General features: G+C 40.1%; 1 protein-coding gene and 1 non-coding gene across 2 annotated transcripts; both read left to right on the top strand.

Moving 5' to 3' along the window:
* The first annotated feature begins 9,552 nt into the window (after positions 1-9,552).
* LOC126083921 (olfactory receptor 11H6-like) lies at positions 9,553-10,530 on the top strand. The gene has a single exon (XM_049898016.1). The coding sequence runs from the start codon at positions 9,553-9,555 to the stop codon at positions 10,528-10,530; it is 978 nt and encodes a 325-aa protein (XP_049753973.1).
* A 5,810-nt stretch (positions 10,531-16,340) lies between these two features.
* On the top strand, positions 16,341-16,466 carry LOC126084871 (U6atac minor spliceosomal RNA). Its single transcript, XR_007519105.1, has one exon. It is a non-coding gene; the product is annotated as a U6atac minor spliceosomal RNA (small nuclear RNA).
* Positions 16,467-18,977: the final 2,511 nt, after the last annotated feature.

The following is an 18,977-nucleotide window of genomic DNA, read 5'->3' as shown; positions in this document are numbered from 1 at the left end:
TTCTCCACAATTTGTTATGATCCACACAGTGAAATGCCTTTGCGTAATCAATAAAACACAGGTAAACATCCTGGTATTCTCTGCTTTCAGCCAGAATCCATCTGATGCCAGCAATGATATCCCTGGTTCTACATCCTCTTCTGAATTCAGCCTGCATTTCTGGCAGTTCCCTGTTGATATTCAGCTACAGCCACTTTTGAATGATCTTCAGCAAGATTTTGCTTGTGTGTGATATGAATGATATTGTTTGATAATTTCCACATTTGGTTGGATACCTTTCTTGGGAATACGCATAAATATGGATCTCTTCCAGTTGGTTGGCCAGGTAACCGTCTTCCAAATTTGTTGGCATAGACGAGTGTGCACTTCCAACGCCGAATTCGTTTGTTGAAACATCCCAATTGGTACTCCATCAATTCTTGGAACCTTGTTTTTTTGCCAATGCCTTCAGTGCAACTTGGACTCTTCCTTCAGTACTATCAGTTCCTGATCATATGCTACCTCCTGAAATGCTGGAACATCGACCAAGAACTAGATAGTAGACAAGCATAAACTTTGATGAAGGAAAAGACAGTGTACAATATATGGGAAATCAACAAAACTTGACCAATGTGAAGCCATAGAAGCTTCCTAGGCACATGTAAACACCCTGAGAAACTGAGTTTCTGGGGCTGAGGGCTGGGACCATGATCTTGGGGAATGTCTAGCTCAGTAGGCATAACATAGTTCATAAAGAAAATTTTCTACATTCAACTTTGATGAATAGCGTCTGTGGTCTTAAAAGCTTGTGAGCAGCCATCTAAGGCACATCTCTTGGTCCCATCCCACCCAGAGCAAGGGAATATGAAGAAAACCAAAGACATAAAGGAAATATTAGTCCAAAAGACTAATGGGCCACATCAACCACAGCCTCCACCAGCTTGACACCAGAACAACTAGACCATGCAAAGCTACTACCATTGACTGCTCTATAGGACTCACAATAGAGGGTGGAGAAAAATGCAGAACAAAATTCAAATTCACACACACACACACACAAAACAGACAATGGTTTGATGGAGACTTGAGGAACTCCTAAGACAATAGCTCCCCAAACACCCTTTTAACTCAGAAGTGAAGCCTCTCCTGATGTTCACCTTTCAGCTGTATATGATGCAGTTTTATAAAGTAAACAACAACACACATAAAGGAAAGTGCTTTTAAGTTTAATTGTGTATACGAGACCAAATGGGCAACACTTGCCCAAAAGCAAAGATGTGAAGGCAGAAAGGACAGGAAAAATGGATGGATGGAAACCAGGAAAGATGGAGAGGAATTACAATCAACATCACAAAACGATTTGTGTAAGAATTGTTGAATGAGAAACTAATTTGCTCTGTAAGCTTTCACCTAAATTGCCACCCCCCTCCCCAAAAGGAGCTTCGAGTCCACCCAAAGTCATTTTGGAAGTCTTACCTACTTCCAAAAAAAATCAGCCTTTGAAAACCCTGTGAAGCAGAGCACAGTTCTAAACTGAGACACATGGGGTGGCCATTAGTCAGAATTGACTCCATGGCAGCTATTTTGGATTTGGTTTATATGATGTAGACTTGTTTTTCTCTTTCATGGATTTTTCTAAAGTAATTTTTTAAAACTTTAAAAAAAATTATTGTACTTTAGGTGAAAGCTTACAGCACAAATTAGTTTCTCACTCAAAAATTTAGGCACAAATTGTTTTGTGACATTGGTTGCAATCCCCACAGTGTGTCATCACTCTCCCTCTTTCCCTTTCCACGCCCTTCATCAGGTTTTCCTATCCCTTACTGCCTTCGCATCTTCTTTTGGTCAGGTTTTGCCCATTTAGTCTCCTGTTTTTACTTGATTGAACCAAGAAGCAAGTTCTTCATCTTTGTTACTGTTTTATAGGCCTGTCCAGTGTTTGGCTGAAAGGTGGACTTTGGGAGGGGCTTCAGTTCTGAGTTACCAGAGTGTCTGAGGGCCACATTCTTGGGGGTTCCTCCAGTCTCTGCCAGACCAGTAAATCTGTTTTTTTTTTTTTTGTGTGTGTGTGTGTGTGAATTTGAATCTTGTTCTACATTTTTCTCCTGTGCTGTCTTGAACCCTCCATTGTGAACTCTGTCATAGGGGTTGGTGGTGGTAGCCAGGCACCAGCTAGATCCTCTGGGCTTAGGCTGGTGGAGGTTGTGGTTCATGTGGTCCATGAGTCCTTTGGACTAGTATTTCCCTTGTGCCTTTGGTTTTCTTCATTTTCCTTTGCTATCAACATGGTAGGACCAATAGATGTACTTTAGACAGCCACTGACAAGCTCTCAAGACCCCAGGTGCTACTCACCAAAGTTGGATGTAGAACGTTTTCTTTATGAACTATATTATATCAATTGAGCATAATCCCAGAGCTCAGCCCCAGTAACTAGGTCTTTCAAGTTGTTTGGATGTGTCTAGGAAGCTTCTGTGGCTTTGCCTTGGTCAAGTGGTGCTGACTTCGCCTATGTGTACTGTCTCGCCCTTCGCCAGCGTTAACACTTTTGTATTGTCAGTTAGTGGTTTCTCCTCTCTACTCTTTTCCTCCCTGGCAACCATCAAAGGTTATTTTTTTTCTATGTGTAAAATCTTCTGTTGGATTTTTATAATAGTGGTCTCATGCAATATTTGTCCTTTTGTGGTTCACTAATTTCACTCAGCATAAAACCCTCTAGATTCATCCGTGTTTTAGATGTTTCAAAGATTCATCATTGTTGTTTATTTATGTGCAGTATTCCATTGTGTGTATGTACCATAATTTGTTGATCCATTCACCTGTTGATGGGCACTTCAGTTGTTTTCATTTTCTTGCTATTGTGAATAATGCTGCAATGGATATAAATGTGCATATGTGTATTCATTTGATGACTCTTGTTTCTCTAGGATATATTCCTAGGAGTTAGATTGCTAGATTGTACGGTATTTCTATTTCCAGCTTTTAAGGAGGTGCCATATCATTTTCTATAATGGCTGTACCTTTTACATTCCTACCGGTAGTGCATAAGAGCTCCAGTCTCCATGAAATCCCTCCAACATTTGTTATTTTCTGTTTTTTTTTTTTTTTTTTCATTAGTGCCAGTTATGTCAGGGTGAGACAGTATCTGATTGTAGTTTTGATTTGCATTTCTGTAATGGCTAATGGAAACTCTGGTGGCATAGTGGTTAAGAGCTACATCTGCTAAACAAAATGCGGGCAGTTCAAGGGCACCAGGCACTCCTTGGAAACTCTATGGGGCAGTTCTAGTCTGTCCTATAGGGTCGCTGTGAGTCAGAATCAAAGGCAATGTTTTGTTTTTTTTTTTAATGGCTAAAGGTCGTGAACATTTCCTCATGTGTCTGTCAGCCTCCTGAATGCCTTCTTTGGTGATGTGCCTGTTCATATCCTTTGCCCATTTTTTAGTTGGATTATTTGAGTTTTGTTATTGAGGTGTTGAAGTATTCTACAGAATTTAAGATTAGACACTTGTTGAATATGATGCAGCCAAATTTTTCTTTTCCCAGTCTGTAGGTTCTTTTTTTTTTTTTTTCACTCTTTTGGTGAAGTCTTTTGATGAGGATAAGTGTTTAATTTTTAGGAGTTCCCGGTATCTAGTTTTTCTTCTGGTGTTTGTGCATTGTTTGTTATGGTTTGTATTGTATTTATGCCATGTATTAGGGCCCCTAGCATTGTCCCTTTATCATTTTAGGTTTTATATTTAGGTCTTTGATCCATTTTGAGTTCGTTTTTGTGCCTCATTCTATTCTTGTTTCCCCATCCTACCCTCTAGCTTCCAGTTGCTTCTCTATTACAAATTCAGAAAGAACTTTCTATCATCATTTATAAGTTTTCTGAAAAGTCCTTCATGCCAGTGTGTCTACTCTCTTGGGTATTTGTATTCTAAAATTCTTATTTCTAGTTGCCAAATTAAAAAAAAGTTGTTTCTTCTTGAAGGAATTTATATGTTTCACCTGTCCTTGAGAATATATTTTTGGGAAGGGGGAAAAGCTAAGGAGCTTAGTTGCCCCAGAGGAATGCAAATTTCTCCAAGCCCTCTCCAAGCCCTAGGGAAGGAAATTCTAATTTAGGAATGATGTTTCCATGACAATCTTGAGAGAGAAAATGGGAAGTTGGAAATCAACCCTTGAGGCTCTTGAACTACTTGTAATCATAATTATTATTACGTAATAATTGACAAAACATTTGTAGTCATTATTTTATTATCCCCATTATCCCATATCCGCCCTATAGGGCATACAGGAAAAGTGAGTATGTATCTAATACTTGAAGAAACTGGAGCTCAGCAAGCTGTTATATCTAATAAGCGAAAATACTCAGATTAGAACTCAAATTACCTGTGTCCCAGTTTTCTTTCCATTACCCCTACCTTCTCTTTAGATTCAACCCTGCTCTCAGCCAGTGCACCTCTTTATCCCAGGGCACCCACACTCATAAAATGTCTGAATAATCTTTTCCACTATTTCTTTGGCTATCTAGGCCCCCTTCAAAAGTCTGTCCAGTTGCTTAAATCCAACCCTGCTTTTCCAGGTACTAGATCTTAGGCCCACACTCAACATCACACATACCTCAGCTCAAAGTGCCTATTATCCCCACAAATATCATGCTTATTTCTCTGTCCAAACTATACTCATTTGATTCCTGACCCTAGTAACTCCAATGCTCTATCTTCTACCACAGTGGTTGTCAAACTTTGGTGTGCACCACAAACACTGGAATGCTTGTTAACACAGATTGCTGGGCCCCACACTCAGAGCTTCTGATCAGTAGGTCAGGGTGGGGCCTGAAAACATGCATTTCTAACAAGTTGTCAAGTGATGCTACTACTGCTGGTGCAGAGACTACATTTTGAGAAAACCTACACTTCCTTATCCTCACTTCTAAACTCAGCCATGGTCCCTACTTGAGCTCTTATAGCTCAGATTGAATTTATCTTTCTCTCAGGTCCTCAGGTTCTCTGCTGAATGTTCTTTGTCCTCCTTCCACTGATATCACTGAAAGAATTCATACTTCCCACCTCTGAACCATTTACAGTGCTAAACTTTCATTTTCAGTAATATTACATCATGTCAACCAACAACTTTACAAATTTTCTTTTACAGAAGACTAACTTTTTTCAACCAAATGCTTTCCAATTGCATTTAAAATCGAAAAAGATTATTTTACATTAAATGTATCAAAATTAAATTATGTATAGACAAAGGCTTTAAATGTAATTGCTTATTGGTTAGTTACCAACAGTGAAGTAAGTCTATTTTCGAGAGAAGATCAAACACACAGTCACACTGTGCTCTCTCCTCCCCCATCAGCCGCCACTCCCCACCCCCCAAGCCCACCCTCTCCACTGCCCACTCTCTTCACCTTCCCCCCTTTCAGGAGATTCGCTCCTTAGAGGATGATGTCTTCACTAAAAGGAAAGTTTCTCTGGCCTCTCTGGATGATTATCCTGATCTCTGTGTCTCACTAGACAAGCCTCTGGGGGAAATATACACAAATATAGATCAGATTAGATCTAAGCACGGGGATGCCTCCCAAGGAGCACACTGGGGAGCTATGGGTCCTTTCAGGTGAGACTTGTAAACACTGAATTATCACTGACTTGAAAAATAAATTTCATTTTGTTCAGAGCACTAAAGGCTCTTTACATGGTAAGGAAGCAAGTCTCTGGAGCCACAAATAATGTTCTCCGTCCCTGACTTAGTTTTTAGGTCACGTTAATAAGGAGAGCCTTGTGGCTGGAGCTTCTCTCACAACTTTCTTTTGGAGCCAGAAATGCCACCAGGTACATAAGGAATGTGCACGCATCAGTGCATCACCGCGCCAGTAACACCACTGCTGTCAGAGCCTAAGAGCATGCTGGCCCTTCTGTAAATCCACTGAGTCTTCATTCCTTTGTTCTTTATAGGACCGTGCAGTTCTCTTCTCCCAAGACATCCCTGAGAAGTGCTCAGGGTGATATAGTCACATTCAAACTCACAAGGTACCACAGTGTGCCCACCATGCAGCTCACTTAGGGAAAATGATGCTCAGATGTCTTGGGTATTATTTTTTGGCCACTACATTTCCTTCCATTAGAACATAGCCTGAGTCTGGTAAGCAGAACAATTGCTGTGGAGTCAGCCCAAATCATGGCGACCCCACGTGCGTCAGAGAGAACTGTACTCCATCGGGTTTTCAAAGGCTGATTTTTCAGAAATAGATAACCAGGTGTTTCATTCAAGGTACCTCTGGGTGGACTCGATCCTCCAGCCTTGGAACTAACATCCAAGTCCATTAACTCTCTGTATTACCCAGGGAATCTGGTAGGGCTTTGTTTTTAATATTGGTGCAATGTAGTTTTCATTGATGGATTATCCTTTATCAAGAGAAATTAAAGCAGGTCATTCTTATATTTTTCAAGTTGTTGTCAAGTGGCAAGGGGAAACTGAGAAAGAATTAGCCCAGCGGACTCTCTGGTCCTTTAGATTTATTGTAATACATAAATATTAAAGGAAGAAGAACCTTTTCACTTATAACTTAAGAAGTGAATGCTCTTTGCTGGTCAAATGTCTTGAATTCTCAGCAAATGTTTGGTTATCAGGGAGGGTTTGGCTCCCTTTCTAGTTCATACAGGATGGATTGCCTGAGCTCTCTGTTCCTCCTCTTCTCTGCAGCCACCCATTTGTATGAACACTTATGGTGAATAGAAAGATAAATGAGGTAAATTTACTTTTCCCTTTGAGCTACCAATAGATGTACTTTGGAGTTAGTGGCAGTAGAAACAGATCCAGTAAGATTTCAGATTATCTGTGACGTTCATTTATCCACCTTACCCATCTTTCTCTAACCCTGTATTCCATAGATAACTGAGATTTCACTGCAGCATAAATCATGTTGACAAAGTCTCAGACATTACAAAGTCAAGTGACCAGCTGGGAGTCAAGACTTACAAGGTCTTGACTGGCTGTGACTAAGGTAAGTTAATTTGTGTCTCATATTTCTGCCTATTGTCTCAAAAAGTCCAGTGAGCATAAAGCCAAGTATGTGCTTTAGGGGGAGATTTTTGCCCTCTGAAAAAAACCTAGAACTCTGTTAACCTCTCTTAGTGGGGCAAAGGAGGAAGGACTATTCTCTGGCACGAGTAAATCTAGCAATAAATGATGCCCATTGCCCACAGGGGGCCTTCCACTTTTTTTTCCCACTTTTTATTACTGTCCTTCCCCTACCTGTTCTCTCTCCATGCTATTTGGCACATAGACATGGCTGTCTGATTAGTATTTAATCCTGAGCGAGAGGAACTTAGATGTTTTCCTCCCAAGACATGAACTGGGGCATGCTTTGATACAATCTAAACCTGTGTCTGGGTGTCTAATTTCAGAGACCCTAGGCTGGTGATGATATGTGCTGTTCTGCTCAGCCCTGCCCTGTTTATTCTGTGAGTAATAAACACCTGTTGATCATACCATTAGAAGTGTCTGGTCTGTGCTTTGATCCAAATGGTCCCCCGCTGAGAAATTATGAATATAGTGACATTGCATTCATGTTATGCCAAGTTTGTTATCATGCCACCCCCTACCATATGTGTTTATCTAAATTGTTTCTAATTGGAATAAATGTTGTTTTCCCAGTAAACAGCATACAGTGGGGTATGCATGAAACACACTGCTCCAGGAAGCCTCACTCATGCAGACACACATCTGTATAGATGTAGGTGGCAGCTCTGATTGTTTCTACAAATCATAACTTCCAAAGGGGGAGAGATTTTCCAAGAATTTAGCACATTGCTAGGAATAAAACAGTGAAGAAAATATTTGTTAAATGTCTGAATTAATAAGTAAACGGAGGAAATTCTGCAATCTATATTCAGCATTCAATTTTTTTTTTAATTATTATAAGCCCAGTAACTGTATTTTCCAAACAAAAGTGACAACATGTGGTCTGCCAAAGATAAGTATAGTTATAGGAAGTATATTGGGAATTATCTCTCTCCCAGGAATTTTGGTGCACAGGTCATCACAATTGCAGTCCAGTGAACCAAATCTCTTGGATGAAATTTACGTTTTCATAAAAATTGTGTTTGTTAAAGATAATATTTTTCATCATTCTAAAAAAAATGTTAATGCAAATATCCAAAGTAACCTTGGCAATAAGACATTTATCCTTCTGGGTTTGCTCCAGGTTTGAGCAAGTACTAAGAAGCAGGCCTCTTGCTCTCTGCAGGTGGTTTAAATGGCATAAGGATGGAATTTGGTAAGTATCTTAACAGTGACCTAAATAAATAATATGGTAATTTATTCTATTTTTAAAGTCAATATATTACTGAACTTAAAATATTGATGGTGGCTTGCCCAGCCAAACATTCTGAGTTTTAGCTGGCAAAGTTTAGGACATAGAAGTCAACCAGGACCAACAGTTTCAAGAAGGTTGTTAGGAAAATACCCAGGTTTATAGATTTGTCTCAACTCCTGATTCACTCATCATCAGAAAGATCTTTTTGGTCTTTGCACATTGTAGGGAGATCCTTCTATTCATCATTGAATTTAGGTAAAAGCAAGAGTATGGAAAGACATAAATTTTTGTGTTTAGAGCTTAATTCCTGGTCAAAATGAAGGCACATGACTATATACTAGAGAAATTGACTTACCAGCAGCAAAACACCAAGGTGCCTCAGGTGCCCAGCAGTGACTGTGAGGTTGTGGAATAGTACAGCTGCTGGAGAAAGCAAGCCAGGGGAAATGGTAGCAAAAGAAACGATGTATAGGGCATATAATGGCTGTCCTCAGTAATTTAAACTCCCTTCCCCCATGGATGAGGAATTAGACTTATTTTGTGTAGCTGCAAAGAGAAGACCCAGCATCAGTGTGTAGAAGTAATAAGGGAGACAGTTTGTGCAATGAAAGGACATGCTTGAGAGAACCAGGGCTCCTTAAGCAGGAAAAGGGCTGAAGTGTTCAGCGAATCCAGATGCCACCTAAGAGATATGGTCTAGAGGGAGCCAGACTGGTGGCTTGTGAACTGTTTTATAGAATCCTAAGGGTTCTACAGTACCTTCTTGGGAGCAGTGAAGGCAAGGGAGCTCAAGGTCACCACCTAGCTCCATTCTCATGTGCTTATATTAGACGTCTACATATGGTACTCTGAGCAAGAAGGCAAATTAACAGCTGTTTTTGTTTCAGATTTATACTCGGTTTTGGTTCAAAGTAAAAGCATGGATCCAAAATTTATACTTGTATGTAGAATATCCAAGAGGCCCTGATTCTATCATTAAAGTTGAAATTGAGACTTAGGGTTACGGGACTATTTGAAATGTAGTGGTGTTTATTTCAAACCAACCTCCAAATGGACCAGTGTATCTAGGAATTATTAACTTTGCACATTCAAGTAAACTCCTTAAATCTCTCTGAGCTTCAGTTTTCTTATTCGTAAAAAAAAAAAAAAAAAAGAAGACAATAAAGCACACTTCCCCATAGCTCAAGGGGCCATGAGGAAGACCAAGTGAGATAAAGTATGTGAAAATGCTTAGTACATTTTCAAGCAATTGTTAGCTTACCCTACTAATGTTCGTTATTACTCACTCCTTGGTCTCTTCTGTTTCTTGTACAGCTTTGAAAGCCCAGAACAGAACGATGCATGTTGTGACTGAGTTTGTCCTCCTGGGTTTCCCCGGTCAAAGGGAGACACAGAACTTCCTGTTTGCATTAATCCTGGTGGTCTATCTCCTGACCCTGCTCGGTAATGGAGTTATTGCCTGTGCAGTGAAATGGGACAGGAGGCTCCACACACCCATGTACATCCTCTTGGGGAACTTTGCCTTCCTAGAGATCTGGTATGTTTCCTCCACTGTCCCAAACATGCTGGTCAACATCCTCTCTGAGACTAAGACCATCTCTTTCTCTGGCTGCTTCCTCCAATTCTACTTCTTTTTTTCACTGGGTACGACTGAGTTTTTCTTCTTATCAGTTATGGCCTATGATCGGTACCTGGCCATCTGCCGCCCACTGTACTACCCCTCTATTATGACTGGAAAGTTCTGTGTGATCCTGGTCTGTGTTTGCTGGGTGAGTGGATTCCTCTGCTATTCAGTCCCCGTTGTCCTTATCTTACAGCTTCCCTTCTGTGGACCCAATATCATTGACCACATCGTGTGTGATCCAGGCCCATTGTTGGCAGTGGCCTGTACCCCTGCACCTTCTACTGAGCTTATCTGTTACACCTTCAACTCAGTGATTATCTTCGGACCTTTCCTCTTCATTTTGGCATCTTACACCCTAGTACTCAGAGCTGTTCTTTGTGTTCCCTCTGGAGCTGGTCGAACTAAAGCTTTCTCCACATGTGGGTCCCACCTGATGGTGGTGTCTCTATTCTATGGAACTATTATGGTAATGCATGTGAGCCCAACATCAGAGAAACCAGCAGGGATGCAGAAGATCGTCACTTTGGTGTACTCAGCAGTGACTCCACTCCTAAATCCCTTTATCTGTAGTCTCCGAAACAAGGACATGAAAGATGCCCTAAAGAAAGTCCTGGGATTATGAATTAGCCAAAAGTGAGACATCTTGAAAGAGAAGCTGAATTTGTCACTTCTGGCCTGTGTTATTTATAATAACAATAGAGAATGGCATCAGTAAATCATGTTCTGGCTCACACTTAGGAAGAGAATTATTTTTCCCTCTTCTTTAACCCTGATAGCACAGTGGTTAAAGCATTTGGCTGCTAACTGAAACGTTGGCAGTTCAGACCCACCATCTGCTCTGTTGGAGAAAGATGTAGCAGTCTGCTTCCCTAAACGTTTACAGCCTTGGGACGCCTGTGGAGCAGTTCTGTTCTGTCCTACAGGGTTTCTATGAGTCGGAATCAACTCTAAGGCAGTGGGTTTCATTCAGTTTTTAACAGTTCAAGTTCAGTTCATTGGTGATAAATTCGATAAAATATTTTATATATGCATAGCTCACTGAGTATTTATATGGGGTTGTTATATATCTGTACTTTTTTCTGTGCTATGTCTTTGCTGGTTTTAATCTTAAACAAAATTTTTTATTTATGTAACTCTTTTTTTCTTGTACTTTAGATGAAGGTTTACAGAGCAAATTAGTTTCTCATTAAACAATTAACACACATATTGTTTTGTGACATTAGTTGCCAATCCCACGACATGTCAATACTCTTCCATTTTTTACCTCGGGTTCCCCATTACCAGCTTTCCTGTCCCCTCCTGCCTTCTCACCCTTGCCCCTAGGCTTTTAGTGTGCCCATCTAGTCTCCATTTTTTATTTTTATGGGCCTGTCTAATCTTTGGCTGAAGGGTAAACCACAGGAGTGACTTTAGTACTGGATGAAAAGGTATCTGTGGACCATACTCTCAGGGTTTCTCTAGTCCTAGTCCTAGTCAGACCAGTAAGTCTGATCCTTTTTTGTGGATTTGAATTTTGTTCTACACATTTTTCTCCAGCTCTGTCTGGGACCCTTTATTGTGATCCCTGTCAGAGCAGTTGGTGGTGGTAACTGGGTATCATCTAGTTGTGTTGTTTTCAGTCTGACGGAGGCACTGGTTTAATCTTGACTGGCAGAAGAAATTAATTGTATGAGTTCCTGAAGCCTTTCAAGAGAGGGAGGAATCTTTTAAAGTTAGAACATAAATATTCTTAAAGACAATGAGTCAAGGAGCCTTAAAAACAAACAATCAAAAACGAAAAACAAAAAATCAAACATGCACATCTTTCTTTGAGGTTATCTTTCACACAAAAACCAGTATGCTTCATATCTCTATCAGTTATGAAGTACAAACTCTCCATTTGTCGTTCAAAGTCCATTCAATAGGCTGCTAGACTGGTCTTTTTTCCTACTGATCCACTGTATAAACCTGCACTTCATGATGATCAGCCTTTTTACTTCTCTTAAACACGCTTATTCCCAAATGAGTCTTGGTGTGTAGTGGTTAAGAGCTCAGCTGCTAACCAAAAGGTCTGCAGTTTGAATCTACCAGCTGCTCCTTGGAAATCCTATGGGATAGTTTTACTCCATCCTATAGGATTTCTATGAGTTGGAAATGGCTTGAGGGCAGTGGATTTATTTTGGGTTTCGGTGTTTTAATCATAGTGCTTCCCCTGACCATGAGCACTTGCCCCTGCCTATCTACTGAAGCAAACCTTAATCAACCCTTTCTTTTCCATGAGATAATAGATAATGCCTGATGTCTCCTTGACCTCCCTTTTCCCTGAAATTTACCTTTATCTGTAATTTGGCCATTTAATGGCATACTATTTTGTAGGGATGCTTAGCTGTACCTTTATGAGCAAGACTAAAACCTAAATATCTTTTGCCTCCCCCTCAATGCCCAAATCAGGGCAATGAACACAATAGACACAAACCAAATTCCTATAGATAAATTAATAAATATCTAGGGTACTGATTCTATCATCAAGACTAGCCAAATGTATATCTAAATTCTTCGATTTGATTTCTAATCCTGCAAGTTATTTTTTTAAGTTATTCATGCAGAGTACAGTCATATAAATAAACCTTAATTTATTCTTCACATATACTTAACTGAGTCCCAACTATATTGGAATAATTTTACATGGCCTTATCACCTCCAGGAGAAAAGTTGATAAGTCATACTATAATGTGTCAGTGGGAAAGAGGACTCTAAAGCAGGATTCGAGGGCAGGCTGTTCAGCAGTGAGAAGAATACCAGAAAATCTAGCAGTCAGCTCTACTAGATTTGATCTTACATTGCCTACTAATTGTTTTATGTCCGTACGGCTTGGATTGTGAACTGCGCAAGGAAATAATCCATACCTTCTATCTCTGTAATAGCCTCCTAGTTGCTCGGCTAATACTAGTTCTTCAAAAGGAGTTTAATTATTAATGTGATACATGTAGCAAAGTTCTGCCTAGACTGTTGGATTAATATGACAATTGGAGCAGCAGTCACTTTGAAACTTCCTTTGATGATAACCTGTGATAATAATTGTAATGTCAATCCATATCATTCATACAGACTGAAGGCACCTGAACTCTTAACAACTGTAGCACCAGGGCTCCATATATATATATATATATATATATATATATATAATGTTGTTAGGTGCCGTTGAGTCCGTTCTGACTCACAGAGACCCTATGCACAACAGAATAAAACACTGCCCAGTCCTGAGCCATCCTTACAATTCTTGTTATGCTTGAGCTCATTGTTGTAGCTGCTGTGTCAATCCACCTCGTTGAAGGTCTTCCTCTTTTCTGCTGACCCTGTACTCTGCCAAGCTTGATGTCTTTCTCCAGGGACTAATCCCTCCTGACAATATGTCCAAGGTATGTAAGACACAGTCTCGCCATATTGCTTCTAAGGAGCATTCTGGTTGTACTTCTTCTAAGACAGATTTGTTCTTTTGGAAGTCCATGGTATATTCAATATTCTTCGCCAACACCACAATTCAAAGGCGTCAATTCTTCTTCAGCCTTCATTATTCATTGTCCAGCTTTCACATGCATATGATGTGATTGAAAATACCACGGCTTGAGTCAGGTGCACCTTAGTCTTCAAGGTGACATCTTTGCTCTTCAACACTTTGAAGAGGTCCTTTGCAGCAGATTTGCCCAAAGCAATGCATCTTTTGATTTCTTGACTGCTGCTTCCATGGCTGTTGATTGTGGATCCAAGTAAAATGAAATCCTTGACAACTTCCATCTTTTCTCCTTTTATCATGATGTTGCTCATTGGTCCGGTTGTGAGGATTTTTGTTTTCTTTATGTTGAGGTGCAATCGAAACTGAAGGCTGTGGTCTTTGATCTTCATTATTAAGTGCTTCAAGTGCTCTTCACTTTCAGCAAGCAAGGTTGTGTCATCTGCATAATGCAGGTTGTTAATGAGTCTTCCTCCAATCCTGATGCCCTGTTCTTCATCATATAGTCCAGCTTCTCATATTATTTGCTCAGCATACAGATTGAATAGGTATGGTGAAAGAGTACAACCCTGATGCACACCTTTCCTGACTTTAAACCAATCAGTATCCCCTTGTTCTGTCCGAACAACTGCCTCTGGATCTATGTAAAGGTTCCTCAATTGCACAATTATGTGTTCTGGAATTCTCATTCTTTGCAATGTTATTCATAGTTTGTTATGATCCACACAGTCCAATGCCTTTGCATAGTCAATAAAACACAGGTAAACATTCTTCTGGTATTCTCTGCTTTCAGCCAGGATCCATCTGACATCAGCAATGATATCCCTGGTTCCACATCCTCTTCTGAAACCAGCCTGAATTTCTGGCAGTTCCCTGTCGATATACTGCTGCAGCCATTTCTGAATGATCTTCAGCAAAATTTCGCTTGTGTGTGATATTAATGATATTGTTCTATAATTTCCACATTTGGTTGGATCACCTTTCTTGGATATAGGCATAAATATGGATCTCTTCCACTCAGTTGGCCAGGAAGCTGTTTTCCATATTTCTTGGCATAGACAAGTGAGCACCTTCAGTGCTGCAACTGTTTGTTGGAACATCTCAATTGATATCCCATCAATTCCGAGAGCCTTGTTTTTCTCCAATGCCTTCAGAGCAGCTTGGACTTCTTCCTTTAGTGCCATCGGTTCCTGATCATATGCTACCTCTTGAAATGTTTGAACAATGACTAATTCTTTTTGGTATAATGACTCTTTGTATTCCTTCCATCTTCTTTTGATACTCCCTGCGTCGTTTAATATTTTCCCCATGGAATCCTTCACTATTGCAACTCGAGGCTTGAATTTTTTCTTCAGTTCTTTAAGCTTGAGAAATGCCGAGCGTGTTCTTCCCTTTTGGTTTTCCATCGCCAGCTCTTTGCACATGTCATTATAATACTTTACTTTGTCTTCTCAAGCTGCCTTTTGAAATCTTCTGTTCGGTTCTTTTACTTCAACAATTCTTCCTTTTGCTTTGGGTGCTCGAAGCTCAAGAGCAAGTTTTAGAGCCTCCTCTGACATCCATCTTGGTCTTTTCTTTCTTTCCTGTCTTTTCAGTGACCTCTTGCTTTCTTCATGGATGATGTCCTTGATGTCATTCCACAACTCCTCTGGTCTTCGGTCACTAGTGTTCAATGTGTCAAATCTATTCTTGAGATGGTCTCTAAATTCAGGTGGGATATACTCAAGGTCATATTTTGGCTCTCGTGGACTTGCTCTGATTTTCTTCAGTTTCAGCTTGAACTTGCATATGAGCAATTGATGGTCTGTTCCACAGTTTGCCCTTGGCCTTGTTCTGACTGATGATATTGAGCTTTTCATCATCTCTTTCCACAGATGTAGTCAATTTGGTTTCTGTGCGTTCCATCTGGTGAGGTCTATGTGTATAGTCACCGTTTACGTTGGTGAAAGAAGGTATTTGCAATGAAGACATCGGTCTTGCAAAATTCTATCATTCGATCTCCGGCATCATTTCTATCACGAAGGCCATATTTCCAACTACCGATCCTTCTTCTTTGTTTCCAGGTTTCGCATTCCAATTGCCAGTAATTATCAATGCATCTTGATTGCATGTTTGATCAATTTCAGACTGCAGCAGCAGATGAAAATCTTCTATTTCGTCGTTATCTTTGGCCCTAGCGGTTGGTGCGTAAATTTGAATAATAGTCGTATTGACTGGTCTTCTTTGTAGGTGTTTGGATATTATCCTATCACTGACAGCATTGTACTCAGGATAGATCTTGAAATGTTCTTTTTGATGATGAATGCAACACTATTCCTCCTTGAGTTGTCATTCTCAGCATAGTAGACTGTATGATTGTCCGATTCAAAATGGCCAATACCAGTCCATTTCAGCTCATTAATGCCTAGGATATCGATGTTTATGCATTCCATTTCATTTTTGATGATTTCCAATTTTCCTAGATTTATACTTCGCACATTCCAGGTTCCGATTATTAATGGATGTTTGCAGCTGTTTCTTCTCATTTTGAGTCATGCCACATCAGCAGATGAAGGTCCCGAAAGCTTTACTCCATCCACAGCATTAAGGTTGACTCTACTTTGAGGAAGCAGCTCTCCCCTAGTCATCTTTTGAGTGTCTTCCAACCTGGGGGGCTCATCTTCCAGCAGTATATCTATCAGTCAATGTTCCACTGCTATTCATAACATTTTCACTGGCTAATGCTTTTCAGAAGTAGACTGCCAGGTCCTTCCTCCTAGTCTGTCTTAGTCTGGAAGCTCAGCTGAAACCTGTCCTCCATGGGTGACCCTGCTGGTATCTGAATTCCAGTGGCATAGCTTCCAGCTTCAAAGCAACACGCAAGCCCTCACAGCATGACAAACTGTCATGACAGACACGTGGGGGATATATATATATACACACACACACATATATATGTGTGTGTTTTGTATGAAACGAGAGAAGGTTGGTACTCCCCTCGACAAGGATAGAAGAGGCCCTCAGGCCTTACAACACACATAGGGTTAAGGCATTGCCACTGACTTTGTGGCTTCTAAGCACAGTTTTTTGTAGCCCTGATGGCACAGTGGTTAAAAGGCTTGTCTGCTAACCAGAAGTTTGGCAGTTCAAACCCACCAGACACTCCTTGGAAACCCTATGGGGTAGTTCTACTCTGTGCTTTCGGGTCCCTATGAGTCAAACTGACTTGAGAGCAATGGCTTATACATACATACACAACACACACACACATATATACATACAGGGATACACACACACATATGTATGCACATATGTATGGAACCCTAGTGGCACAGTGGTTAAGAGTTCAGCTAGTAACCAGAAGGTTGTCAGTTTGAATCCACCAGCTGCTCCTTGGAAACCTTATGGAGCATTTCTACTCTGGGGTCTCTATGATTTGGAATTGACCCTATGGCAATGGGTTTGGTTTGGTTTCTCCTCCCCACTTTGTTCCCAGTCTCCAGGAAACCATTAATCTCACCTTCACTGTATTTTCTACGGTTTTATGCAGATGAAATCATACAGTGTGCACTTTTTTTTATCTGGCTTTTTTCATTTAGCATAATTATTTAGAAGTTCATGCATGTTGTTGCATGTATGAATAACTTATTCTTTTTATGAATATTTTTGTTAATTGAATTTTGATATTCAATTGTATGGATATATCAAAGTGTGTTTATGCATTCAGTTGTTAAGGGATATTTGGGTTGTTTCCAGTCTTTGATTATTATATATAAACCTGCCGTTAATATTTGTGTATAAGTTTTTGTATGGTGTATATTTTTTTTTACCCCTGGGTTAACACCTAGGAGCCAAATGGCTGTATCATATGGTAGGTGTATTATTAACTTTTTAAGAAACTGCCAAATTGTTTTGCAGAGTGCTTGTATCATTTCAGAGCCCTGGTGGCACAGTGGTTAAGAGCTCAGATGTTAACCAGAAGGTGGGCAGTTCAAATCTACCAGTTGCTTCTTGGAACCTCTATGGGGCATTTCTACTCTGTCCTATAGGGTTGCTATGAGTCGGAGTTGACTGGACAGCAACGAGTTTTTGTACCATTTCACATTCCCATTAGCAGTGTATGAGAGCATCAGTTCCTTTATATCTTCTTCAACACTTGGTATGGTCAATCTTTCAAATTTTAGTCATTCTAGTATGTGTCTATCTTGTGTTTTAAATTTATACTTCCCTGATGGCTAATGAGGTTGAACTTTTTTTCTTTTTTATTGTGCTTTAGGTGAAAGTTTACAGCTCAAGTTAGTTTCTCATTCAAAAATTTATAAATAGCATTTTGTGACATTGGTTGCAATCTTCCCCTGTCCACCCAGGGTTCTCCATGTCCATTTGTCCAGTTTTCCTGACTTCTTGTCTTGCTTTTGGGCAGGAGTTGCCCATTTGGTCTCTTATATTCGATTGAACTAAGAAGCATATTCCTCACATGTTTTATTGTTTGTTTTATGTTGTTGTCATTGTTGTTAGGTACTGTTGAGTCAGTTCCAACTCATAGTGATCCATTGCACAACAGAACAAAATACTGCCCAGTCCTGTGCCATCCTCACAGTTGTTGCCATGCTTGAGCCCATTGTTGTAGCCACTGTGTCAATCCATATCGTTGAGGGTCTTCCTCTTTTTTGCTGACTCTCTACTTTATCAAGCATCATGTCCCTGTCCAGTGACTGATCCCTCGTGATAGCATGTCCACACTATGTGAGACAAAGTCTCACCATGCTTGCTTCTAAGCAGCATTCTGGTTGTAATTCTTCCAAAACAGATTTGTTTGTTCTTTTAGCAGTCCATGATATAGGCAATATGCTTTGTGAACACCACAATTCAAGTGTCAATTCTTCTCCAGTCTTCCTTACTCATTGTTCTGCTTTGGCATGCATATGAGGCAATTGAAAACACCATGGCTTGAGTCAGGCGCACTTTAGTCCTCAAGGTGATGTGTTTGCTTTTTAACACTTTAAGAAGATCTCTTGCAGCCGATTTGCTCAACGCAATGTATATTTTGATTTCTTGACTGCTGCTTCCATGGGTGTTGATTGTGGATCCAAGTAAAAAGAGATCCTTGACGACCTCAATCTTTTCTCCGTTTATCACGATGTTGCTTATTGGTCTAGTTGTGAGGATTTTTGTTTTCTTTATGTTGAGGCGTAACTCACACTGAATGCTGTGGTCTTTAATCTTCATCAGTAAGTGCTTCCAGTCCTCTTCACTTTCAGAAAGCAAGTTATTAATGAGTTTTCCTCCAATTCTGATGCCATGTTCTTCTTCATATAGTCCAGCTTCTCAGATTATTTACTCAGCATACAGATTGAATAGGTATGGTGAAGGGATACAATCCTGATGCACACGTTTCCTGACCTAAAACCATGCAATATTCTCTTGTTTTGTTGGAATGTTGGAATGGCTGCCTCTCGATCCATGTACAGATTCCTCATGAGCACAATTAAGTGTTCTGAATTCCCATTCTTTGTAATGTTATCCATAAGTTATTATGATCCACACAATCGAATGCCTTAGCATAGTCAATAAAACACAGGTAAACATCCTTGTATTCT

This window comes from Elephas maximus, chromosome 10, assembly GCF_024166365.1.
Source record: "Elephas maximus indicus isolate mEleMax1 chromosome 10, mEleMax1 primary haplotype, whole genome shotgun sequence".
In the NCBI taxonomy this organism is placed as follows: domain Eukaryota; kingdom Metazoa; phylum Chordata; class Mammalia; order Proboscidea; family Elephantidae; genus Elephas; species Elephas maximus.
Note: the sequence above shows the minus strand (reverse complement) of the source record. Positions and strands in the feature narration are given on the sequence as shown.